The 27,290-nt window shown below is 43.7% G+C and overlaps 1 protein-coding gene across 4 annotated transcripts in view; it reads left to right on the top strand.

Annotated features, from left to right (window-relative positions):
- Positions 1-27,290, top strand: part of ARHGAP25 (Rho GTPase activating protein 25) — a 90,854-nt gene that overhangs the window by 58,972 nt on the left and 4,592 nt on the right. For 2 of the 4 annotated variants that reach the window (XM_047068116.1, XM_047068117.1), the window contains 6 exons: positions 11,581-11,788; positions 16,532-16,664; positions 21,298-21,371; positions 22,877-22,998; positions 23,827-24,023; positions 26,575-27,107. In XM_047068116.1, the coding sequence (XP_046924072.1) occupies positions 11,581-11,788; positions 16,532-16,664; positions 21,298-21,371; positions 22,877-22,998; positions 23,827-24,023; positions 26,575-27,107 (1,267 nt within the window). Of the gene's footprint in view, positions 1-4,043; positions 4,128-4,330; positions 4,616-11,580; positions 11,789-16,531; positions 16,665-21,297; positions 21,372-22,876; positions 22,999-23,826; positions 24,024-26,574; positions 27,108-27,290 lie in introns of those variants that run through there. The other 2 variants (XM_047068119.1, XM_047068118.1) reach the window with 2 other exon arrangements.

Here is a 27,290-nt window from a genome sequence, read left to right on the forward strand (position 1 = left end):
CAAAATGCTGTCTCTGTACTATAGCAGCCTCTGTGCCTTATATGGTGCTGGGCTCAGCCTTACCATGATGAGCTGCTGTACTGAGTCCTAATCTACATGGGGATTTCTTCCTTACCCCACCTCAAAAGGCCACCACTTGAGAAGCAAGTCAAGCATAAATCCTGCAGTCAGGGGAAAGTCCAAGGGACGAGAAATAAGAGCACAGCATATTTACTTATTCAGAGAACAGGATTTGTCTCTGACGTGGCATTTCAGATGTTTCTGAAGCCTCTCATGGAATCTGAATGCTAGATCTCAGGATGAGACGGCATTTTAAGACTGAGGCCACGAGGCAAGCCAGACATTTGCTCTTCCTGTTTGTAAGTCAGGAAACTGGTGTCCTGAGAAAATAGATGATTAGTCCAAGGAGCCCAGCTGCCGAGGAGCGGGGCTGAGTCTCCTACCTCTGTAGGCAGCTCTTATCACAGGCTGGTCCCACTTGTAAAGTGCCTCTGATCTGCGGTCCACTAGGTCTGCAGGGCATGCCCCCTGAAATATTGGGAAGTCACTGACATGTGTTGCTGCTGCCTCTTTCCAGCCCTTCCTGAAGCTTTCTATGGCTTTCCCCACCCAGAACCTGCTCCCTTCTTACCACCTCCACTCCACTATCCTGGTTGACGTACCATTCTGTCTTGTCTGAATTACAGCAATGGTCCCCCAACTTCTTTTGCTCTTCCCCAAATACCCTAGGCATGTTCCTGCCTCAGGCACATTGCAGTTTGCTCTGTCTGGAATCCTCTTTCCTAAGTAGCTGTGTGGTTTGGTACCTTGCTTTTTACAAGTCTTTGCTCAAACATTACCTCAGTGAACCTTCCCCCAATCATCCCATTTGACATCGAACCCCTTCCTTGCCCTACCCCCAGCCCTCACTATCTCTCTTTCCTGCTTAATTTTTCTCCTTAGTACTACCCTCTTATAACATGCTAAATATTTCACTCATTTGTTCATAGTTGGCCTCCCCTGGCTAGGAGGAAATCTTCAATCTACTTTGTAGGAATTTTTTTCTCTGTTTCATTCAGTGCGGTATCCCAGAATCTAAACAGTGCCTGGCACAGTAGATGTGAAGGAATGGCCTTCTCTTCCCATGCTGGTACTATGTTCTACTCCCATTGGCTCTCTTCTTTGCTAAATGACCATGTGGGAAATTATTTGGTCAATGGGTTGTTGCCTCTAGAATGATCTCCTCCGAGTGTGGTAATGGTGAGCTTTGGTGAAACTCTTCATGGTTTGTAGGCCCCTTAGAGAATCTGATAAAAGTTATGGGAACTCTCCCTGGAAAAATGTTCAGACAGAATAATTTTGTGTTCAACTGCATTCGACTGCAGATGCCTGTAGTCCATTTGTATGACCCGGATAATGAGTCCAAACTGTTCTAGAAGTCACTCTAGTAACAATTTTGCAGAGCTAAGACCCTTTTTGCCCCAGTCTCTTTCTGACTCCCTTTCTCCCTTGACAAGATAAATGGCCCACATAGTTCCCACGGCACATCCAACTTTTCCCCCTTGGCTCCTCCTGCCTCATAGCTGGCTCTGAACATTCCTCTCACTTTGTCCCATTCTGTGACCAATTCTAGTGTATTTCTCCACACGTCCCAGAAATTCTTGGACACCAGCTGGATGTCCTACAATTTAACTAAACTCTGGTGCTATCTACCTAGAGATAACATCAGATTCCACAGCCTAAGGGCTCAATCCTGCAGGACGTGTCCCCTTCCACGCATTTCAGGTGCCAAATTCAAGTCCAGATGGTCACTTGTACTTCTGACCCAAGGCTGTAGATTGGAGGTTCCAATGATCCCCTCTTTGGGGTCAATTAATTTGCTAGAGGGGCTCACAGAATTGAGGAAACCAGTTTACTTATTAGGTCATCAGTTTATGATAAAAGGGTATAACTCAGAACAGCCACATGGAGGAGATGTGCAGTGAAGGCTGTCTGCAGGAGTACCACTCTTCTCCAAATCTCCACATAGCATCAGCCCAGAAATTCTCCAAACCCCATCCTTTTGGGTTTTTATGGAGGCTTTATTGCATCTGTATGATTGATTAAATCATGGGTCATTAGTGATTGAACTCAATCTCCAGCACCTCACCCCTCCCTGGAGATCAGGGGGTGGGACTGAATGTTCTAACCTAGGAATCACTAAGTTGGTTCCACTAGTCAATTAGTCCCTTATCTTAGGTGCTTTTCAAAACTCACCTCATTAATGTAATAAAAGATAATTTTATCTCTCTCATCACAGGAAATTCCAAGAGTTTTAGTTAGGAGTTCTGTGCCAGGAAATGGGTGAAAGACCAAAAATACATTTCTTATTATAAATCACAATGGAAAGCACCACCTTGGTGCACCTTGCTTTTCCAGCCTTTTCCTTCGTAGCCAGCCAGTTTATCTCTTTTTCCCCCCACTATTCTTTCCAAAGGACCTGACTGGAAAAGTTAGATTAATTTTTCCCCATAAGTTCTGGATGTAATTCCAAGGTTTCCTGATTTAAGTAGAAGAAAGGGAAGAGAGGTGATCACATCTGGACTTCTAGTGACTTGTCCCCTGGCTCACAGCTGCCCCCTTTTCTATAAACCACCTCCTCCCTGAGTAGGAGGGCTCTGTCCTTCCAGGATCCCCACACTGAAACCAGGTGTCTGTCCCACTCCCAGGGAGCAGGCAGGCCACATTGCAAATTGCTGTTTAGTGGGAACCTGCTTTGCTCTTTTGCTCTGGAGGCTGGCCTCTCCGTCTTTTTCGCAGGCTACTGCTGGGTATATAAGCACTGCACTGAATTGTGCCTAGCTATTCTCTGACCAACCCAGTTGTAAGACCTGGGGCAAGTCCCATGTTTTAAGCATCTTTGTGTGTTTGACAACACTAAGCATAGAGTATATAAACATTGTGCTTTTACATGCCGTGGGTTCCTTTCCTTCTTCTCATTTCTTAAGTTGTCTGCATCCTTCAGAACATGATTTCACAATCTACAGCAGGGTTTAGCCTGTGGGAGTGTGGTATCTCTGTGATTCATTGTTATTCCAGGTATTCTGATTCTTTTTCTTTTAGCTAGAGCTAAACTGGTCGTTACCAAGGATGATTTTTACTTATTTTTGGTAATCCCCCTCTCCCCAGATCCTAACACAAGACACAAGCCAGTTATTTATTTATCCATTTACTCAACAAATATTTATTGAGCATGTGTCTTGTGCCAAGCACTGTGCTAGCCCTGGGGGTACAACAGTGAGAAAAAGACTAAGTCCCCTCTCTCGAGGAGCTCACAGTCTAATAGAAGACACACAAATGAATCAACCCCCAAACCATAATGTTACAACTGTGAAAAGTACCATGAAGGAAGAACATATAATGCACAGTGGGGGGAAAATGTCTTTGTCAAGAAGTTCAGGGAAGCTTCCCTGAACTAGTGATGATTAAGCTTAAATCTGAAGGGTCAGTGGAGGCTAAGTAGACAGAGGAGGGGAAAGAGGAACAATATATTCCTCAGTCAGAGGAATCGCATATACCAACGTCCTGTGACAGAAAGGAGAACAGACTCTAGAGTAAGAGGAAGGTGAAAACAGTGAATATAGCTTGCTAACGATGTTGGTCTTCATCCTAAGGTGGCTTAGATGAGGGTGGTGGTGGTGAAGATGGAGAGAAGTGAGCAGGTTTGCACAATGTTTCAGAGGTGACATTGCCATGACATGGGAGTGAATTTGACATGGAAGGTGAATGTGGTGTCAGTCAAGTCCTTTGTTCCCAGCCTATGAGTGGATGGAGGGATGAACATTTGGCTGGCAGCATCCTGGCATTACTCCTCCTGGCAACCCTTCCCTGCCCCCGCCTGTCCCTTCATGATGCTAAGAGTCCATTTCAAGTCTCCTGGGTATGTCTGGCAGGGTTGCTGCACTATTTGCTAAAATCTCCTCAATGGGAGGGGGGCAATCATCTCAGTTTGCCCAACAACCCACCTCCAAGATCATTCTTTCTGAAGGCTTGACTGAGCACATGCAACTCTGAAAGCACATGCACTCAGAGAAGAGTGGGCTGGCTTCATCAACACTAAGTGAAATCCTGTGTTCCTGCCAGACACTTTGATATATGGAGCAATGCTGGTAAGGGCTTGTGTGGGGGATTTTTTTTTTTTTTTAACCCACCTACACGGTATCCCTTGAATGGCAGTTGACAATTAGCTGCTAAGTAAAAGGAGGCACTTATTTTTATTGCGGGCCCTGACAGCTTTATGTTCACTCTTTAAAAGCCAAGACTCATGTGTGTAAAGGTGAGTGGGGAGGGGAAGTGGTGTGGGAAGGAGGAAGGGAGGGCCAGGGGCAGGTGCCGACAGATCCCATGATTTCCTGGAGTCAGAACCTGAGCAGTATTTACAAGCATGTGCTGATCTGGAAGCGAGAGAAGATGGTTCTTCCAGGTTGGAGAGGAGGGAAGGCGTGAGGCTGGCTCTGCAGAGACTGTGATTCCTTGGCCCCCACCATGCCTCATATTCTTAGGATGCCGCGGTGGGACTCGGGCTGTGGCTTTCCTGCCCTGGCCCTGCTCTTTTGCTGGAATTTCAGGAAGAAAACACCCAAGCACCGAAAGAAAGGTATTTCATCCCTATTTTGTGATTCAATTTTTCCACCGAAAGAAACTTGCCCAGCTCCCCTTCCCTCTCCTGCAGAGATGGGGATGGTCCTGGAACTGAGCCCCTGGGAGGCAGGTATCAGTTCTGGGCCAGTGGGAAAGGGGGGCAGGGGTGGGGCGGGCCCTTCTGGGCACCTGGGCTGGACCAGAGGCAGGGTAGGGGGAGGAGCTCTTGTCCTGAAACTAGGAGCATCTGTGAGATCAGAAAGGGAGGATGAGGTTAGAAAGGAGGTGACAGCTAATCCTTCCACTTTCGCTTCCCTAAAGCAGTTCAGTGTCCTGGGGCTGCCTAGCAAATCTGAGGAGGGGGCTTAGAAGTAAAGGGTGGAGGATGCCCATGAGCAGAGATTAGGCAGCCCCCTATGCCTTTCTTCTTCCCCTTGAGAAGTAGTGATGTCTGAAGTTTCACCTAGACAGTTGTATTCCACTGGCTTTAAACAAGAGAAATTAGGGGCGCCTGGGTGGCGCAGTCGGTTAAGCGTCCGACTTCAGCCAGGTCACGATCTCGCGGTCCGTGAGTTCGAGCCCCGCGTCAGGCTCTGGGCTGATGGCTCAGAGCCTGGAGCCTGTTTCCGATTCTGTGTCTCCCTCTCTCTCTGCCCCTCCCCCGTTCATGCTCTGTCTCTCTCTGTCCCAAAAATAAATAAACGTTGAAAAAAAAAAAACAAAAAAAAACAACAAGAGAAATTAAAGTGTTGAATTTAGAATCACAAGGCAAATATGACAGTGGACAAATTCCTAACCTAAGTCTCAATTTATCAGTCTGCAAAATGGAACAATAATATCTATTTTGTAGGGCTCTTCTGAGGACTAAACAAGAGCACACATGAAAACTTTTAGGGCACATAAAATTAGTGTAATTAATCAAATGTATTAATAATTATTACATTATATATTATAATTAATCAATTAAGATTTGTACCTATGAAGATGGCAATGCCTCTATTAATAGTGACTGGCCCAGAGTGAGGAGCTGTTCTGAGTAAATGATTTGCTGGCCAAGGGCAGGAAGAGCAGGGGCACCAGTTCCCTGAAGGAGTGGGTGCAGCCTGGGAGGCATGGCGCCAATGATGGGGGAGCCTGGGGTGGAGAATGGTCTCCAAAGGCCTCCCACACCACTGTCTGCTGTCTTCCTCCTTCCCTAGTTCCCTTGGGGTCTAAGCCTTTTCATGTCCACCCAGGATCAGAAGGGGTGATCAGGGCTGAGAAGTCAGAGGTACGTGCAACTCAGGATTGGGTCTTTGGAGTTCCAGGGAGGTACTTCAAACTCCTCATATGTGATCTGAGATGGAGATTGACAAAGCCTGATTGAGACAAACTAAAGAAAATCAGGATGCTCTTTCTCTCCTGTTGGTCCTGATGTCTCTGCAGCCCATAGTGCCCATTTCTTGTTGGAGGGAATAGCTCTGACTAATTTCCAGGCTGGAGGTATGCAGTTTGGTGTCTTCATTGTATGGGTAACATGAAAGCAGTGGGTGTGCTAAGGAGCACGTGAGGATGGGGGAAGGAAGTTCCGGGACACTCCAACGTTTAGAGGTCAGGGAGAAAAGGAAGAATCATCTGAGGAGACTGAGGAAGCATGGCCCATGAGACAAATTGAGAACCAAGTGGGAGTGCCAAAAGCCATGTGAAAAGTGTCTCAAGAAGGGGTGATTTTCTGTGTCACATGGTGCTGATAGAGCAGTTCTGAGGAAGACTGAGAATTTGAGTCCTAGATTTTAAAAACATAAAGGCCATTGATCTCCTTGACCAGAGCAAGTTTGGAGAAGTGCTGATCAGAGTACTTTCAGGAGAGAAGGGGCGGAGGACAAGAGGAATAGCAGACAGCCGATGACAGCTCTTCGAGGACTGGCCCATCATGTGCCAGGCTCTGTGCCAGGACATAAAAATAGATGGTGAACCAGACAGGCTGTCTGCCTTTGAGGAGCTCACAGTCCAGTGGAAGAGAGACATGTTTAAAACTAAGCTACATGAGAAGTAGCTCTGTGTGCACAGAAGAGAGAGGGATCGGTTCCCTCTGAGGAGAAGACAGTTGGAAATTCTGCTGCAGGAAGATCAGGTTTCAAGGTGAGGAGAAGGAAGGGTATTAGCTCCAGAGTTTGCAAAAGCAAAGACCTTTCTTCATTCCTTCTATAATAATCTCCAGCTACCCAAGAGGCAGGTACTCAGTCTATATTTGCCGAATGATTTTGTGAATTCCAGTGGAAGGAATTTGCAAGAAACAGACTTGCAAAAGCAACCATCACAATAATTTTGAGAGTAGCAGCGAGAACAGAGAAGAGATGGTTTAATTTAGAAAGTGCTGATCTGGGGCACCTGGGTGTCTCAGTCTTTTGAGACTTTGGCTCGGGTCATGATCTCACAGTTCGTGAGTTCAAGCCCTGCAAAGGGCTCACTGCTGTCAGTCCAGAGCCCGCTTTGGATCCTCTGTCCCCCTCTCTCTTTACCCCTCCCCTGCTCATGCTCTCTTTCTCAAAAATAAATAAAACATAAAAAAAGAAGAGAAAGTGCTGATCTGTTTGGAGGGAAAAAGAAGATATTGCAGATAATCCCGACACTCACACTTTTGCTGATGGGGTTTGTCAAGTGTAGGTACCTTGTGTTAATGGTTTTGTATTATCCATGACTAGGAAAGTGCCTGATGCTTGAGTGCTTGACTGACTGAATGCTATTGCCTGGGAAGAAGTCTCCAGGAGAAGCAGTAATTTGGGAGTGTTGGGGGTGGGACAAGAGTGAGACTGGAGAAGACACTGGGAGAACTGCCATTAGATGTTGAATGAGGAAGGATAGATAAATAGATAGATGATAGATAGATAGATAGATAGATAGATAGAAGATAGGTAGGTCTGGCCCAGACATGTGGATTTACAAGTTACCAATTTGTAGGTGATATCCAAATGTATGGAATCATATGACCTTCCTCAAAAAGAATGTCTAGAGGGAGGGGACAGCTAAGCTGGAATGTTGGGAAGTGACACAGGAAAGGAGCAGGTGGAGGAAGGAGCACAGGAAAGGAGATTGCAGAGGAACCAGGAGGCAAATGGGAATAGAATGAGAACAATGATTTTGTCATCATGTCGGGAGAAAGGAGAATCATGAGGAGAAAGGAGAATCAATACCATCATGAGTCTTCAGGGAAGACCAGTGGGGTGTGGAATGAGCAAAGGCTATGTCTGGCGATTAGAAAGGTGCTGGAAATTTTATCGAGTGGATTGGGTGGAAAGATGCAAACTGGTGAAACTAGACTGGATGGGTTGAGAGGTGGAGAGTTTGATAAGCAAAGAAGTAGAGCCTGTGAGCATGGAAGTAGACATGTTCTTATGAGTGTACTGATGAAGAGAAGGAAGGCAAATAGTGGTTGTTTGAGAGCTAGGGTAGGAGGTTATTGTTTGATAAATTGGCAGACTTAGACTCACCTGGGCTCTTTCAACTAAAAAGAGAAATATTTAAGATACAAAAGAGAGGGAGTGAAGTCCTAGAAGAGCTGCAAAGGGATGGAACCCACAGGTCAAAAAAGCATCATTTTAGATGAAAGCACAGGGTCCTTTTCTTCCTTTGAGAGAAGACAGACAGAGGAGGAGGGACAGGAAGGGCAGGGATTGGGGATAAGAGAGTTCATTGATGATTTCCTCCACTTGAGGAGAGAAGGAAAAGAGGAGACCAGGTCACCTGCTGAGACACAGAGGGAAAAGGAGTGGGTGGTGAGAGCAAGAGGAGTGGGGGAGATTTGGAACCAAGGTCTTCTGATTGGGAATAAAAGCCTCCGTGATATGGAATGCTGTGTTCCCTTGGGGCTCTTGGTGACCTGGTGAAGGTGTGGAGGGGGTACTAGGAGTCCACAGAGCAGAGATGATGGAGGAGAAAGGGGGGATTGGGAAGTGGGTTTACTGGTGAGAGTGGTATTACAATGACTGACTGTGGGGCCTGGGAGGGATGAAGGAGGAGCACAGGACAAGGCTGAGAGGCTGGGATGGGGAGAAAAGTTACAGGACTTGCTACCGAGAGGATTCCAGGTCACCTGCAAAACGGAGCATTTGCCTTGGGACCTCAGGAATGGGGTTCCCATCTGACTGCTCTGACATCTCCATGCAAATCCCCACATTGTATTGGAATATCTCTCCCTGTCAGGGTACAAGGGGCCCCTTGAGCCTAAGTCTTCAACTGCTCAGAAACACATCTGCCTCCCCCCTTGAGATGCTCCTCAAGGGAATTTTACAAATGCCATGTGGCCTATGTTTTAAGTCAGATTGTTTCAAACTTTTCCTTCCAAGTATCTATCCAGCTCCTTTCACAGACATATAGGAACCAAATTCTACATTGTTACTGCCATTGTCTAATTGTTTCTCATTATTTTGCATGTGGTCATTTCATTTTCATAGCTCGAGTGTAACTTAATTGAAAGCAAGAACCGTATCCTATGTTCTCTTGTCTGTATTACCTATTCCACATGAGCTGCTGCTGGCACTCAAGAAATGTTAGTGTCAAGCTGAATTCTTCCACTGAGGAGGTCTCTACCAGAGCTTACTCTAAAGAAATGCCAAACATCATTAATCATGGAAAGCACTTGCTTAAAGATGAAATAATTCTTTAAGTAATTCAGCAAAATGTGCTACCTACCTTGTGCCAGGCCCTGTGCTGAACACTGGGGTTGAATAGAGAGCACCCCCATATTTCCAGCTCTGGGGAGCCTCATCTTGCAGAGGGTGTGGGTACATATAGATAATTACAGTATGGTGTCGAAAGGGATTGCGGTATTTGAGAAAGAATACAGGTGCACAAAGTAGGGACAGAATCTCTCAGGCTGGGGTCAAGGAGAGCTTGGCAGACATGATGGTATTTGAGCCAGGCCAAGGAAGACAAATGGAATTCCAGCAGACAAGGAAGGAGACATGCGCAGACTGGGCAATGAGAAGACCATCCAAGGGTTTTGGGAACATCAGGGTAAGGTGCCTGTGGGGGCACGACAGGAAGTCAGGCTGGAAAGGTAGGCAGGGGCTAGACCAAATGCGAAACTAAGGAATGCCAGCCCAAACTTTCAAACTGCAGCCACAGAAATATTTAATCAAACAGTGTCACTGAAACGCAATAAGTAAAACAGACAACAGCCCAGCAGATGTGGTTGGGAGTAGGAAATACAGGGACCACTCCCATGCTCAGCTCCTCCCAGATCCACTGCTCTCACCTCCCAGCATCTGAGGGTCTGCAGAAGAAGCCCCTAGGACTTTGAGGAGTAATTTAAAAAATGCTACTGTGGCAATTGGGGAAGAAGTGGGTGACAAAAACAGGGTTGGGGGCGGGGAGCGTGCTTAGGGAAATTAGAGATGGTTTAGAAAGGTAGGCAGCAGGAGGGCTTTGAACATGTCAGAAGAGAACACCACAGCTGTCATAGGTGAGAGAATAGTCCAGCCTGGCTTAGGGCAATGGGTGGGAGTGCAGAGGACACGGTAGATTCACGAGCTCAGTATAGCTCTGTACAGGTGAAATCCACGTTAGAGACTGGATACAGGGGACCAACCAGAGAGCGAACCATGGGGAACACCAAAGGACTCTCTGGGAAGCAGTGTCCTGGGAATTGAAGTGGTCAGTGTAACCAGGTCCTAATTATGACAGAGGGAAAATCAGGCAGGACAGAGCTGAAGCCATGACCTGTCTTCTGAGCCTCCAGGAACCAAAGGGAATAGGGGCCTTGTGGGAGAATGGGTAGCCAACGATTGTCCTGATTTAAAAACTAACCTTGTTATACCGCTGGGGTGGGAAAATTATAGAGCCAGTACTGACAGGCTGGGGTGGAGCTGGTCCACACATGCTTTGCTGGAGGCAGTGTAATTTGGAAAAATATTTTTGGACAACAATTTGCATACCACTGAGTCATAAAAATGTTCAAAACACTTGACCTAGTAATTCAACTTGTGAGAATTTGCCCTAAGGAAATAGTTCAAAAGAATGAAAAGCCTGTGATCACCTATCCAAATGTTAATTAATTAATTAAGCAATTAATTAGAAATTATACATTGTGCTGAATACATTCCAGGAACTCTGCTTGGTGGATAAGTATGTTCACTGTAGCTGTTTTGAAAATAGTAAAACATAATAAACAATCTATATTATTAAGAATGCCGCAATGGTTTAATAGGGTATGAGACATCCGTGTGATAGACTTATTTTTTTTTTAATTTTTTTTTCAACGTTTATTTATTTTTGGGACAGAGAGATACAGAGCATGAACGGGGGAGGGGCAGAGAGAGAGGGAGACACAGAATCGGAAACAGACTCCAGGCTCCGAGCCATCAGCCCAGAGCCTGACGCGGGGTTCGAACTCACGGACCGCGAGATCGTGACCTGGCTGAAGTCGGACGCTTAACCGACTGCGCCACCCAGGCGCCCCTAGACTTATTTTTTAATGCTGTATGACACAAGCAGAATTCAAAACTGCCTGCTTGCTGCCATAGTTGAGTACATTCTCTTGAGTTTATTGCCTGGGCTTGAATTCTGACTACCGTGCCCTGGCACCTGACCTTGGCAAGTTCACCAGTGCCTCTAAGGCTCAGTGTCTTTAATGGCAAGGTGAGTATAACAATTCTACTACCTCGTGGGGTTGCTGTTAAGATGAAATGAGAACAGGTGTGCAAAGTGCTTAGCACAATTTCTAGCAGACAACAGGTATTCAGTAAAAGCGAGTTGTTATTTTAAATATGTAAAACTGTGGGTCAAGAGAAAAAGACTTCCAGAGACTCTCCCAAATTTGTAGCTCCAGGAAATATTATGGATGGCTTGTCTCCTATATTTTGTTTAGTATCATTGCACTAAAACTTTTGAGGTTATACACAACACTGGCAAATCTAGAAATAGGCAAACAAAGCACTTTGACCTACCATTTCATCCAATGGAAGTCAGAATGATGGGAACATCCTGTTTTTCTCTTTCTAGCTGTGTTTGGCCAGCGTTTGGATGAGACTGTGGCCTATGAGCAGAAATTTGGCCCCCACCTGGTGCCCATCCTGGTGGAGAAGTGTGCGGAGTTCATCCTCCAGCACGGCCTGAATGAAGAGGGCATCTTCCGACTGCCTGGGCAGGACAACCTGGTGAAGCAGCTCAGAGACGCTTTTGATGCCGGGGAGCGGCCCTCCTTTGACAGGTACCCTGTCCTCACCATGTCCTCCCCCTGCCATATGTGGGTAGGAGGACCTCTCTCTACCGGCTGAGCTACCGGACTCACACAGAAGTTTCCAAGGCCCTGGCTTGCAACAAAGAGAGCTTTTTATTTTGCTGGCGACTTATGTGAGGAATGAAGTGAACTAGAAGTAGGGCCTTGCTGAGCAGTCAAGAGATGTTTAGGATGTAGGGGAGGCCGGGAGGATGACGGGACCTAGCTTAAGCTTAAGGCCTACACCACTGGGCAGGTGAGGAACGTTGAAGAGTGAGCAGACTGTACAAATAGACTCACTGTGGTAGAGAACGTAGCATACCTATACCGGAGGGCTCCGATGCTCTCAGCTTTCCAGAAATGGCCAGAAGCAACACTTCTTGTTAGGTTGGGAGACCATAGTAATGTGCAGCTCTGAACTTAGTTCTGAGCCTTTTTGGAGAGAGCACATACTGATATTGTGGCAGCCTGGCGTCTTCTCAGGTCTCCCCCGTGGAGGTTGCCCAGGTTTGGTTGGGGCATATCAGTTGGGGTGACACTTCTTCTCACGGTCGCCTACCTGCCCCACTGCCTCCAGCTACCCAGCCGAGGTTTTCGGCTCTGCCACAGTCAGCTAGTACAGCACCCATGTCGACATTGTACGTGCTCTCTGCCTATTGTGCAATATTTGCCTTGGTTGCCTGTGCGCGCTTGTCCCGCTGGCAAGAAAGAGCCATTGTTCTTTCCAAATCAGCAGCCCATAAATCAAGATTTGGTAAGGCAGGCCCAAACTCTGTCCAGTTTCCAAAGGTTGAAATTCCCCAAGGGGTTATTTAGGACGGAGGAATAGGGGTGATCCTGGGAAAATCATGAACAGCTAAGTGCCATTAGTTCCCTCTCCCCACATCCACCCCAGTCACCAGCAATGCCCATGCTCCCTGTGAAGCATCTCTGATACCATCTGTTCGCTCCAATCTCACCGCCACTGTCTGAGTTTGGACCACCGCATGTCTGTCTTTGCTGCCTTCGGCACGCAGTAGGTTAACTCACCAAGGGTGCTTTATTTTTACAGGAAAGCAACGGGTGGAGTTGTTACTGGAACTACAGCAGGTTACGGGCATCAAATTTACAGACCTCTCAGCAGCACTATAAATTGCATTTCATTGTCAGGCACCTGATCAATTAAGCTCACCACCTTTTTATATTCAGTTTCCTTCTTATGTTTTTAATTAGCTTTGAGTTGATCAAAAGATACAGGTGGGTTGTTGCTAAAGCCATGTGAAGAGTCAGCCAGGAGGAATAGAGGTGATTGCAAGGGTTTGTCAGATACTTGCCCTAGGCTTGATTTTATGTTCCTATAAAGTCAGCCTGGGTGGTGGAGTCACAGTCTTGGATACCTATGAAATATTTGGGGCAGGAAGGAGGAAAGTTACCACAGCTTGTCATGACCTCTCCACCCCCAGAATTAAGGAGTAGAGTTTACATACCCAGAAATAGGAAGGGTCACCTGGGGCTCTTCAGAGTCCTCCCAGGGCCGATGCTTGGGTCTACATAATCCTTGTGGGTAGTCATCTAGATCCCCTACGTTGGTCATATGTGTGGTTTCACCATGAGATCTCCCAAATTGTCTCACTGGAATGAAAAGAAACAAAGGGCCTTTTATTTGGTAGGTGCTAGTGCAGCTGTATCTGATTCTCATTAAACATATATGAATAAAATTTAAAATCTCTTTGTTGAGTTTCTGTTGGACTGGATACTATCCAGTCATAAGCCAATACACTTCTGATACCTATACTTCCATGAGAAACATACAGATGTGCCACATTTTAAGGTCAGTGCCACCAGGGAAGTGTTGGCAGAGCCATCGGTGGGGCGTGGGCTAACCTCTAGTGGATCAGGTGTTGAGCTCAGAAGTTCAACCTGGCTCCTGACTTTCTCTTAGTCCTTGACTTAAAAAAAAACATGTTTAACTTGACTTAAACATGTTTCATTGGGTTGAAGGAATAGCAAACTCAGGAAAAATCATGCTGGAAATGTAAACTGTAACAGTGACAAGTGAGTCAGCTCTGATAAAATTAGGGCACAGACATTATACTAAAAATTTACAAAAATAATTGTCTAATTTCCGTTGTGTTAAGTGCTAAAATGGAAAACTAGATGGTACTATGAGGACTTAGAACAGGGGCCTTTTGACACCATCTGATAGATTTAGGGAGACCCCCAAGAAGCAATGACGTTTACACTGAGAGGCCTTAGACAAGCATAAGGAGTTAGCCAGGACAAGCAGCATTATCTCCCCCTGATAAAATGAATCGGGAAGGTTTCTCTGGTTTTAAATGTTCCAAGATGATTTACATAGATAATTATGTTCTCTGGTTATAACACTGAAGCATCTACACTATATCAGTGGTTATAACCTTTTTTTCTAATGTTAGATATTTTTGCTGTCATAGTTTCTTCTGGTTGAACTATCTAGTAGTTTGTGGTTTTTGTTGTTGTCATTTTTCTTTAAAAGATTCTGTTTTTTGATTCATCGTCTCTACTATCTTTCTCATTTTAATTTGTTGTTTGCAACACTCATTCCTTGGGCATATTTTGCATGTTGTATTTTGCCAGGCAGTGGACAGTGCATCAGAAAATGGAACTGTGGAGGCAGAAGGCCAGCTAGGAAGCTGGGACAGAATCCTGGCAAAAGGCCATTGCCTTCTGAAATAGGGCAGTGGAGGGGGGCAGGACTTAAAGTGATTCACGTGACATTTGGATAGACTTGAGGGGATTTGGGAGCCTAATTGGGTGTGGGGTGAGGGAGAGGCCCCGGATTCTGACCAAGACCATGGAATGGATGGTGATGCAGGGGCATGAGGAGAAGCCTCATGGCTCCTTTTGCAACTTTGGGTGAATGCTCCTCCTGCAAAGTGTTAGTTGGTTGTCGTTCTGCCATTTTCTTGGGAATGTCTCATGTATTTTGACAAGAGGACTTTGTCCAGGAATATTTTTAGGTAGTGACTCAGCAGGGAAGGCTTTTCTAGAATCCCCACCTTAAGTGAATGGTTCCCACCCCCAGTTTCCTGAGGCAGCAGTGGAGCACAGACGGGGCTCCATGCCAGTTCATGTTCTCATTTTGAGGTAGAGAGCTGACAGGCTGCAAAGCTGGGGCCTTTTCAGAAGACATCTCCAAACACTGGCTGTCAAAAACAAACAAAAAAACTTACTCAGGATGCCAAGGCAGAGCTTTACAGTCAAGTCCTGATGTTCTTATTTCTGCTTCCTCCAATGCCTCCCTTCTTTTCCTTCTGCCCAAGCCAGCCCAACCTGTCCCTTCTCCAGGAGGCACTCCTACCCAGTGAATTCTATATTCCCCATCAATGAAACTGAGGAGCCATTCAGATTGTCTGAACCTCTCAGCACATCCTTGCTTTTCAAAGTACTACCAGGACAGTCACTTAAGAATACCAGTTTTTTGGGGGGTTTTTTGATGTGAAGTAAATAAATATGAAGTAAATAATTTCTTCACTAATGAGCTTTAAGCATATGGTAGATTCAGACTTATTTTCTCTTATAGAGCTGCATAATAAATGCAATAGCTCTATAAAACAGGGGTCAGCAGACTTTGATAAAAGGCCATATATGACATATTTAGGCTTTGCAGGCCAGAGTGTTTCTACTGCAGCTATTCAGTTCTGCTTTTAGCAGAGTTATAGCTCAAAATCAGCCAAAGACAATCCAAAAATGAATAAGCATGGCCATATCACTTGATGGATGCTGAAATTCAAATTTCAGATAATTTTCACATGCTATGATATCTGCTTCTTTTGAGTTTTGTTCCCAGCTATTTAAAAATGTAAAATCCAATCTTAGCTCATAGAGTGTACAGGCAATGGGCCAAATTTGGCTCCTGGGCCATGCTTTGCCCACTCCTGCTATAAACTGGACAAGCTGAACTGAAAAGTCCAAGCTTCCTTCAGTTAACAGGAAGTCATCTGAATGTTGTCTGTGTTTCTGCAGCCGGGCCTCTGCTCCCCACCCTCTAGGCTCCCTTCCTCATACTGTAACTCCTTGTCATTCTTCAGATCTTGGCCCCTATGGATCCTCAGCTCTGCACTGGGTGTCCCTTTTACACACCTCCATACAGTCCCAGGTTAGTCATGGCACTAACCTCACAATTTTGTAGTGACTTGGTAACATTTGAGTCTGCACAGCTCTGTGGCTCAATGAGGCCAGGTGTCCTGTATATCCCTCAGGTTCACTGCTGAAATCCCAGTGCTTGAGGTAGTATCTTTCACCTAGTAGGTTCTCTCAATGCTTATTTATTGAACAATTGCACAAATATATGAATGAATCCCAGAACTGTTTTGAGCTCTCTGAGGGTTTAAAGAGATCATGGACCATCAATATTAATGAGTTATCACATGAAAAATTAGAGACTAAGCAGAAAATGCAAAATTGTGAGGTACTAAGTGACTTGGAGAAAATAGAAAGAGATGAAGACTAAAATAATTTAATAGGATTAATGAAAAAGTAGACCTTGAACTTACTTTTGGGGCAGTTGGGTAGAAGAGATAAAGAAAAAAGTGTTGAGGGTCATGGTTCCAGAAGATTAGCAAAGATGTTTTGTTTGGATACATCTTTATCAGACTCTGCTCCTCTGCAAAACTCCCCTTTGGAACCTGGGATTCTGTTTAGTGGACCACGAAGGGGAAGGCAAGGAATGTTCTGGAGCTTTATTTTCAAACAACATTGCTTATTTTCTTGCAGAGATACAGATGTACACACCGTGGCCTCCCTGTTAAAGCTTTACCTCCGAGACCTCCCAGAGCCAGTGGTTCCCTGGAGCCAGTATGAGGGGTTCCTGCTGTGCGGGCAGCTCATGAATGCAGATGAGGCAAAGGTTTGTATCTCATTAGAGTTAGTTGTCCTGCTTTGGAAGGTGATAGTTACTGAACACTCTTCTGGAAGGCAAGCAACAGTGGGTCAAGGGACTCATACCTTTTAGTGAGATACTTTGTCAAACTGGAACTTTGTCAACAACAGAAGGCAACTGAAGCCAGTCATCGTGACAGCCTTGCTGGGATGTAACAATCCAAAAAAGAATTGTCTATAATCAAATATACCCAAACCACTTTAATGAGAAAGAGAAAGCTTCTGAGAAGGCTTTCAAGCAATATGGCCTTGCTGAGACCCAGTGGACACAAGGACAGGCTGACCAACCTGGAAGGCTGGTGAGAGGGGAGAATGTTCTAGTTCCACCATGATCATGAGTGTCAGCCATGGGCATACAAGGAATGCAGACACCAGAGAAAGGAAGGACAAGGAACTTTTCTTTGTTCTTTTCAGCTGCAGCTGCTTAAGGGGGTGTGGTCAGTGTCTGCAGCATCATGCTTGTTAGAGTTCACAAGTTTGCCTGCAGGATTTGTGTTCCCATGTAATTTGTTTCCTGAAAGGTCTTAAAGTCAACAATCACCACACTAGAGTCATGTTAATTAAACAAATTAACCGACCAACAAAAGCCACCAGGAAAACCCATCTAACAACAATAAAACCTCCTGGTTTTTAACCAGGATTTGCAAAACCAAATGCCCCACAAATATGTTTGTGGTATACTGCTGATAATTGGGGTCTAACTCCCCACTTCTGGGAGGTTTGCTTTTAGCACTCCTATGTTTTAAAATTTTTTTAAATGTTTACTTATTTTCGAGACAGAGACAGAGTGCAAACAGGGGAGGGGCAGAGAGAGGGAGACAGAATTCAGAATAGGCTCCAGGCTCTGAGCTGTCGGCACAGAGCCCAACGTGGTGCTGAAACCCATGAATCACGAGATCATGACCTGAGCTGAAGTCGGACGCTTACCTGACTGAGCCACTCAGGCACTCCTAGCGCCACCATGTTTAAAGCTCTCTCTGCCAAAGTGGTGCACAAAAAAGCCTACAGTGAAGACATGGATTTAACTTTGATTTTGGCATTAAGCAAATTAAGCACTTTCTGTGAGACTCAGTTTATTTCCTTAGACCAACGGAACATTCTATAATGGTGGAACTGGTACATAGCTACATTGATCAATATGGTAACCACTAGCCACACATGGCTATTGGGCACTTGAAATGCAGCTAGTTCAACTAAAGAAACAATTCCTAATTTTATTTTATTTTATTTTATTATTTAAATAGTCACATGTGTCAAGTAGCTGTTATGTTGGATAGCACAAGCTTATACAAATTTCATAATAGCATCTGCAATACTTAGCATTGTTTTGAGGACAAGGGATAGGAGATAGGTGAGTGATATTTTTAAAGTATCAGTTTAAGGAGAGGCTTATTCTCTATTTTAGCATTTATTATATAATATATTCCCAGGAATATATTATATAATTATTATTATTATTATTACTATTACTATTACTATTATTATTTTAAGCAATGGAGTGCCCTAGACCTGGTAGAAAACATAGCTATGAGAACTTCTTTCCTAAGAGTGAGGAGCCTCATGATTTAAGTAGATCCCAGCACAAGAAAAACGGCAGTTTTATATTTCAATGTTAGGAAAGGAAGGGAAGAATAATGATGCAGCTAATTATGCTGTAGCTATTGTAGCTATTTGCCTGCACAAAAATGAGGTTGCATGATCTCATACAGGTCTTCCTCAGCAACAAAAGGCAAATGAAGCCAATCAGGGTGACAGCCTTCCTGGGATGTAACGATCTAATAAAGAAAGGGACTATAATGGGAAATACAAATCAAAACCACAATGAGATACCACCTGACACCTGTCAGAATGGCTAACATTAACAACTCAGGCAACAACAGATGTTGGTGAGGATGCAGAGAAAAAGGATCTCTTTTGTATTGTTCGTGGGAATGCAAGCTGGTGCAGCCACTCTGGAAAACAGTATGGAGGTTTCTCAAAAAACTAAAAATAGAACTACCCTACGACACAGCAATTGCACTACTAGGTATTTATCCATGGGATACAGGTGTGCTGTTTCGAAGGGACACATGCACCCCAATGTTTACAGCAGCACTATCAACAATAGCCAAAGTATGGAAAGAGCCCAATGTCCATTGATGGATAAATGGATAAAGAAAATGTGGTATATATATATACAATGGAGTATTGCTCGGCAATCAAAAAAGAATGAAATCTTGCCATTTGCAACTACGTGGATGGAACTGGAGGGTATTATGCTAAGTGAAATTAGTCAGAGAAAGACAAAAATCATATGACTTCACTCATATGAGGACTTTAAGAGACAAAACAGATGAACATAAGGGAAGGGAAACAAAAATAATATAAAAACAGGGAGGGGAACAAAACAAAAGAGACTCATAAATATGAAGAAGAAACTGAGGGTTGCTGGGGGGGTTGTGGGAGGGGTGGGCTAAAAGGGTAAGGGGCATTAAGGAATCTACTGAAATCATTGCTTCACTATATACTAACTAATTTGGATGTAAATTTAAAAAAATAAAAAATAAAGTTAAATTACAAAGTTAAAAAAATAAAATAAAATAAAATAAAATAAAATAAAATAAAATAAAATAAAATAAAAAGAAAGGGACTATAATGGGGCACCTGGGTGTCTCAGCTGGTTAAGCGTCCGACTCTTGGTTTTGGCTCAAGTCATGATGTCACGGTTCGTGAGTTTGAGGCCTGCATCAGGCTCCATGCAGACAGTGTGGAGCCTGCTTTGGATTCTCTCCTTCTCTCTCTCTGCCCCTCCCCTGCTTGTGTGCTTTCTCTCTCTCTCAAAATAAATAAATCAACTTAAAAAAAAAAAAAAGAATGGGACTATAATCAAACACCTCAAGCCACTTTAAAATTAATAACCAGGGGCACCTGGGTGGCTCAGTTGGTTAAGCGTCCAACTTTGACTCAAGTTATGATCTCACGGTTTGTGAGTTCAAACCTCTCGTTGGGCTCTTTGCTGACAGCTCAGAGCCTGGATCCTGCTTGCGATTCTTTGTCTCCCTCTCTCTCTCCCCTTCTCCCACTTGCACTCGGTCTCTCTTTCTCTCAAAAATAAACATTAAAAAAATAAATAAAATAAAATAAGTAACTGAATGATTTTGTGCATGATTTATAAATTTTTGGGGGAAAGAGTGAGATGACGACATGAGAAGTCTTAATTAATACAGCTCACCCTTGTGAAATTAATAACATTTTATAGAATGAGGTTTAAAAGTTGGCTAAAAAGCATCAGTGTTTCAGGCAATCTCTCACCCCATAGCTCCAGGAAAAGCAAAGAGGTATGTGGATGCAGATCTGACAATAAGACTCCCACCCCTGAACTTATTCGCTTTAGACCTGCTTCTCCCAACTTTTCTCCATCTCAAAATATTTGGGTTTCTTTTTTTTTTTTAATTTTTTTGTGTTTGTTTATTTTTGAGAAAGAGGGAGAGAGGGAGAGAGAGACAGAGCGTGATCAGGGGAGAAGCAGAGAAAGACGGAGATACCGAATCCAAAGAAGGCTCCAGGTTCTGAGCTGTTGGGGCTTGAACCCACAAACTGTGAGATCATGACCTGAGCTGAAGTAAGACGCTTAACCGACTGAGCCACCCAGGCACCCCTCAACATGCTTGAGTTTCTGATCTGTGGTAACGCACATCTGGTCAGGGCAGAGAGACCACAGCCTTCCTCATTGGTGAAAATGTGGCAGGAGTGGTAGTTGAGGGCAATGAATCTATAGCAACCTTTACAAAGAATTCACTCATTAAACTGGAAGAGGGAATCCTAATATGAAGCAGGTATTCTAGATACAGAGGGTCTGCACCAAGTCACTACATGCAGGCTGACAGGCCATAGGGTGCATTTTCTCCAGGAGGAGCTGCTCAGGTTTGAGGGAGCCTACATGTCTCATGTTAACTGGCACACTTTTACAATCGCGATGTTACTGACAGTGACTACAGACCCTACAGGCAGCTGCTGGTGAAAAGAACTAAGAAAGCTCTATGTCCTTCCTCTCCCTGGCACATGAATTTCTTCTCTAACATTCATGGTCATCATGAAGGTAGAACATTCCAACATTACCTGCCTTTCCCACGATTGGTCAGCTTGTCCTGTGTCCCCGCAGATCTCAGCAAGGCCATAATGCTTAAAATCCTTCTCCGAAGCTTCCTTCTTCTCTCACTACTTTTAAAGTGACTTGGGGTATTTGGATGTGATCCAGTGCTTCACTGGAGTGTTATATCTTAAGCATTCACTAAGCAAACAATTACTGTGAGTATGAGATGTCAAATCGTCCTTGCCTTAGAGTAGTTCCGAGTTGGGGAAGAGGGCATGATTAGAGACAAATAAAGAAATGTGCTGTATAAAAACCTGTGAGCTTCTCCATACTATTTTCACAACTTCCTGTGAATTTATAATTATTTGGACATAAAAAGCTTTTAAAAAACACACAAAACTATGGGAACAGGAGTGAGTACCAAAGTGTTGCTTTCTGCACAGATACATCAGTTATGTTCCCTATGTTCCAGAGTCTCATTGCTGGCAAGTGAGCAGGCTCATTTAGGGTGTTCAAAATCTCTTCCCAGGCTCAGCAGGAGCTGGTGAAGCAGCTGTCCATCCTTCCTCGAGACAACTATAACCTCCTGAGCTACATATGCAGGTAAGAGTCCCCTGGTATCAGTTTCCAGCCATATCAGAAAGAAGCACCTGGTTAGAGGAGGAAAGAGTGTCCCTGTGAACTCAGAGCTTCTGGTCCAGACTTTGGGAAGGTCAACTGTATTCACACAGCACTGAGTTTGTTCCCTATGTCCACAAGATAATTTAAAAGATCCGCTGAAAATCTGATTGGCACATGAAGTGAACATGTTCCTCTTCCAGGCCTGCCCAAGTGCTACCTGGAGTCCTGGGACATGTATTAAAACCCAGAATCCTTATGAATGTTTCTAGAATGATCTTCCATCTTCCTGACTCTGGACCATAACTTAGTGCCCTAGATTCATTCCTGGCCACCCTTCTTATTTCCCTTTCTGAGGACCTGCGTGCCTTCTCTGCGGCAACATGTAGTGCGTAGATGGACCCAGGTCTGTCTGAGCTGGGAATCTGGATCTTCTTGCCAGACAGAGCTGAAATTTGCTTTTATTTAAAAAAATTTTTGTTGTGGTTTCTAGATTATAAAAGTGATGCATGCTTTGCAAAAGGAAAATACAACATACCATAAATAAGAAATAAAAATAATGCCTTTTCCTCACTCAGCAAAGATCACTATTATTATTTGGGCATGTTTCCTTCTGGACGTTTTTCTTTCTATGATAGATCTTTACATACATCAATATAAATATAGGGGAACAATTTCTTGTACATATTTGTGTCTTGCTGTTTTGGGCTTAATATTATATTGTGAACATTTCTGCCTGTCCTAAAGTAGGATTATAAACGCATCTGTAATATTTCATAATGTTTCCTCATTTGAAAGCACCATCATTTATTTGATAATTTCTATGTATTTGGAATTTTATGTTGCTTCAGCCTATTCATTTAAAAATGGTTTTTAGAGAGAGTAGAAATTCCTTTGCTGATGTTTTCAGTTTTTTTTTTTTTTTAATATAGTGAATCTGAGGAGAGCTTCATGTCTCCAATGGGTAGAATTATAGTAAAAATTCATTGCTAGTTATTGAGCACCCACTGAGAATTTGAGATGCTCGGTGCTATAATCAGAGGATGAAGCAAGAGTCACTTCTTCATTCCCCTCTGTGACATCTCCTCATGAGAAAGTTTTCTTCTCTGGAAACTTGGGTGGGATGGATACTGAGAACCTGGGAGATAAGCCTAGGAAATTGGGACTAGGGATAGTCAGATACCCATTTGAGTCCTTCTAGTTTCCTTTTAGCTCCCTGCATTGGACCCTGCCTCCTGCCAACACTCCATTCCCAGCCCCAATGCCACCACCAGAAGCTGGACAGACCCCTCTTGGCTTCTCTTCTACCTTGATCTTGAGTCTTTCAAGGTGAAGCTAAACTCATGTGGGCAGAGCAGACCAGACTGGTCCCCTTCCTGAGACTAGAAGGAAGGAGATGAGATCCATCTCTGAGATCTCATTGATAGCTGGAAGTGCTTCCTTCTGGCAACTTCCTGTTTCCTACTATGGGATTTCCTGGTTGCCCACAGGTTCCTACATGAAATCCAGTTGAACTGTGGTGTTAATAAAATGAGCGTGGATAACCTGGCTACTGTGATTGGTGTGAATCTCATCAGGTCAAAGGTTGAAGACCCTGCTGTGATCATGAGAGGTAAGACTGGTCCTGTGGGGAAGTCGAGTGCAGAGGAAGTAACGACAATTACACAGCTACCGAAGTGCTCTGCAAATTGCCAAACATTTTCTGTTGACTAACTTGCCCAAATTGTGAAATAGCCCTGTGAAAGGAGCAGGGCAGGAATTATGTCCATTTTCTGGATCACAGCACAGCAGAGAGTTTCAAAATTTACCCAATGGTCACAGAGTACAATAGGCTAGCACAAAAACAGCTAGTGTTTCTTAGTCTTTAATTACTTTTAAATAGCCTTAGCCAGAGAAAGCGAATTTGCAAGAAAGTGGAGAAAGCAAGTTTGACTTTAGAAGACAATTCACAAAAAGGCCACTTGTAAGAATTCACAAAAAGGCCACACTTGTGGTTGTGTCTTGGTTCAGTGAGCAAAAGTCCTGGCATAGAGTATTGATGTCTACCATGGATTTGGGAAGGCAGTACTCCTAGCACATATTTATTATGTGTGCAATAAGAAATCAGATGTCATGTTGAGGACCACATGAGGGGAGAAAGATGTCTTCATTTTCTCTACTATTATACTGCCTATTTTCTGATCAAAGACTGACTAAAGGACCATACAGGCTGAAAATAACCCCCTTTTACCCACTCCCGTATCCTTCTTCTATCTCTTCTCTTCCACCACAATCTTCTACCTCAAGCAATTCAGAAGTGTCCCATGAGGAGCAAAATGACATTTTTTCGGACTCTGTGGTTTTAGAGCCAAGTTTAGAGACATCCCATGATGGAGACCCTTAGGAATGTCTGCCTCCTGCCATGGTACAACTCTACAGATCTCTTTCTTCTTTCTTTCAGGGACTCCTCAGATCCAAAGAGTGATGACCATGATGATCAGAGACCATGAAGTTCTGTTTCCCAAGTCCAAGGATACACCCTTGTCACCCCCTGCTCAAAAAAATGACCCCAAGAAAGCTCCAGTGGCTCGAAGTTCTGTGGGTTGGGATGCCACTGAAGACCCCACGATGTCTAGGACAGACAGCTTTAGTAACACGGTAAGTGCCGAGAGCCTTCTTTTTCCACCTGACTCTTCCTTTAGTCCAAGTCGTTCTATGTAAGAGCTTGTCTAGTGTGGCAATGTGGGGGAGTTTTTGATGATGCTGTGGCAATGGGCACAGATGGTAGATACCCATTTGAATACGTTTTGAAAGCCTGGCCTCTTTCAAATCTAGTCTCTGTTGGCATCCTGGAGGTGGGATTAGTGACATGTGTGCCAATCTCCTAATGGCTGAGCAATGGGAGTCCTCAGTAAAGTCCGCTCAAAAAGGGAAGCCATTCCAGGCACAGTCCAGGGAATTTCAATAGGGGAAATTATATATCACATTGTAAGTGTTTTAGCAAGAGTTGTTGAAAACTCCGGGTGAAAGTCCAGAGAGAACTGGTTTCCTGCTAACCCATGAAACGTGATTTCTTTCTCAGCGTATGTGATGTGTTCGTGTAATATTTCTCATTCCCTGATAAGCTGTCTCAGCAATGTCAACCCCCTCATTTGTACTGAAGTGTTGGGGCTCACGTTCCCAATGTCAAAAAACTCTTCAGCCTCTGAAATGTAGACTAGTTACAAAGCTCAAATATTTTTATATATTGATGGAGACAAATACTTTAAAAAAAACCCATGAACTTGATGTAGCAGCTTGGTTCTTTATGTGTGACCAAGAAATGAATTTAAAATTTCTGACTGACCTGGTAATGTCAGTTGCCTGCAGTACTATTAATCCTGAGGATAATTAAGAAAGTATTGGGAAAAAAGGTAGATAGTGGTACTGATTTTTCTTAGGTGATGTCTATACACAGTGCATTTTACTAACACTCTCAAATGAAATTAATATTTAGAAATGCTCATACTTCCTTTAATGAAGTCCTACTAGCAGTCCTTAAGAGTAGTCATTGTCAGGCTCATATGACAGGTTTCTGCTATTTATTGTAATATTGTGGGTAGCTATGAGCAGCCACTGTGATGACAAACATAAATAGGTCACCTCTGGGGTTCTCACCGTAACTCTGTAGGGCAGGATTTATCATCCACATTTTATCATTCAGGAGCTGAGTCTCAAGGAGGTTGACCAGCTGGCCCAAGGTAGCAGCACTAGGATGTTGAAGAATGGGATTTAGCTCTGGTTCTCACCTTGAGGCGCAGGTGATTCTGACTCCAGGTGGGGTTGCAAAAGCTGGTGATTAGCTAGAGGGATTAGAAGGAGAGCTTGAGTCTTGTTTTCTGATTTTAGGGCTCATTCTTTTTCTTTTTCCTTATCTTTTTTTTTGTTTTAAAGTTAATTTCAAAATATATATACACATGGTTAAAAAAAATAAAAAAGAGAAAAAGATATAGATTGAGAAAGCTTGCTCCCTCTGCTATCTCCATCTACCCCATCCTTCCCCACCTTCATTAGTTTCATACTTACCCTTCCAGTGTTCCTTTATGCAAATACAAGCAGATATGAATGTAAATTATTTACTTCTTTTTTTTATGCAAATGTAACATCTCTTACTCTCTCTCTACACACACATGTACACACACATACACACATGCTGCTCATGTCTTGCATTTTTCTACTTTAGAGTATATCCTGGAGACCCTTTTATGTCAATACATGGACAGGTTTCTCATTTGACCAATTTGTTTTCATTCCTTTGTACAACAAACAAGGCTGCAATGAATAATATTGACCATACTTCATTTTATACTCAGGAGATGTATTTCTAGGATAAATTCCCAGAATTGGGATTGCTGAATCAGAGGGTAAGTAGATTATTGTGTAATTTTTATTAAAATTGTTAAATAGAGGTTGTGCCATTTTGTACTTCCACTAGCAATGCACGAAAGAACCTGTTTCCCTACAGTTTCACTAGCAGAATGTGTTTTCAAATTTGGGGACGTGTCCTATCTGAGAGGTGTAAACTGATATTCAGTAGTTTTAATTTTGATTTGGGTTTCTTTGATAATGGCAGAAACTGAACATATTTTCTTATGTGTAAAGGCTTGTTGCATTTTTCTTTTCCTCTGTGAACTGTCTGATCTTGTCCTTTGTCTAGATTTTTGTTGGTTGCTGGTCTTTTTCTTTTCGAGTTTTATGAACTTTATATATTAGAGAGAGTAGCTTGTTGTCTGTGATATGTATTGCAAATATTTTTGCTAGTTTGTCATTTCTTTTTTGATTTTATATGCAATTTCTTTGTTTATTTTTTTAATTTAGGGGGTCATGGAAACCCATGTGGGTTGAATTTATCAGACTTGCATTTTATGCCTTTTGGATTTTGAGTTCTAGCTAGCAAGATCTCCTTATCCTAAAGCTATGGAAGAATCCTAGTTTGAGACTCTCTTAACCACTAATAAACCATTGATTTGAGAGCATGAATTCCTCTTAAGTGCAATACCTTCTTAAAGAAACACCACACAGATCATGCACATCTAACTAACGTGATGAATTAACAGATGGTCTTCTAATTAAGAGTTTCACGGGTGTGCAGCCAAGTCACTACTCCTTATCTTGGGAACATGATACATATGGGAAAACCCACATGACATCCGTGGCCATTTTTTTCTAGACCAGCGACTCAGACGCAGGAAGCCCCACTGGACAACAGCCGAGTGATGGGTATTTTGAAGAGAGCAGTAAAGCCCCCAAGGAAAAGCTAGGAGATTGGAAGCTGCAGTCGAGAAAAAGGACTCAGACGCTCCCTAATCGGAAATGCTTCTTGACATCGGCATTTCAAGGTGCCAACAGCAACAAAGTAGAGATCTTTAAGAATGAGTTCTGGTCGCCCTCTTCAGAGGTAAAGGCAGGGGAAGGGCACCGGAGAACAATGTCTCAAGGTATGCCCCACTTTTCTGACTCCCAGCGGACTTCCACCTATGATAACATCCCTTCCCTGCCTGGGGCCCCTGGGGATGGGGCAGCTGCTGTCTCTTCCCATGCTTGTGACTCCAAGAGAGAAACTCTTGCCAGCCCAAACTCTGAAACCAGACCTGGAAAAAAGAACTCTGGAGAAGAGGAACTTGAATCCTTGCAGAGGGTGGTCCAGGAACTGCAAAAGGAAATAGAAACACAGAAGCAAATGTATGAGGAACAGATCAAAAAGTAAGTCACATGCAGAGGGGTCCTGAGCAGCCACCCGGCCTCCATCTTCAGCAGTAACAGGGACTGTTCTCATCTGCTAAGAAATGATATTAGAAAGCTTGAGTTTAGAGAACACACTAATCTACAGCAATTGGGCTTAATTACAGGAAGGGGTAAAGGGAGTAATGAGATGACCAAATTAGT

Source organism: Lynx rufus, unplaced genomic scaffold (genome assembly GCF_022079265.1).
Source record: "Lynx rufus isolate CCGP_SWC_20201006 ecotype Redwood Valley unplaced genomic scaffold, mLynRuf1.p SCAF_8, whole genome shotgun sequence".
In the NCBI taxonomy this organism is placed as follows: Eukaryota; Metazoa; Chordata; class Mammalia; order Carnivora; family Felidae; genus Lynx; species Lynx rufus.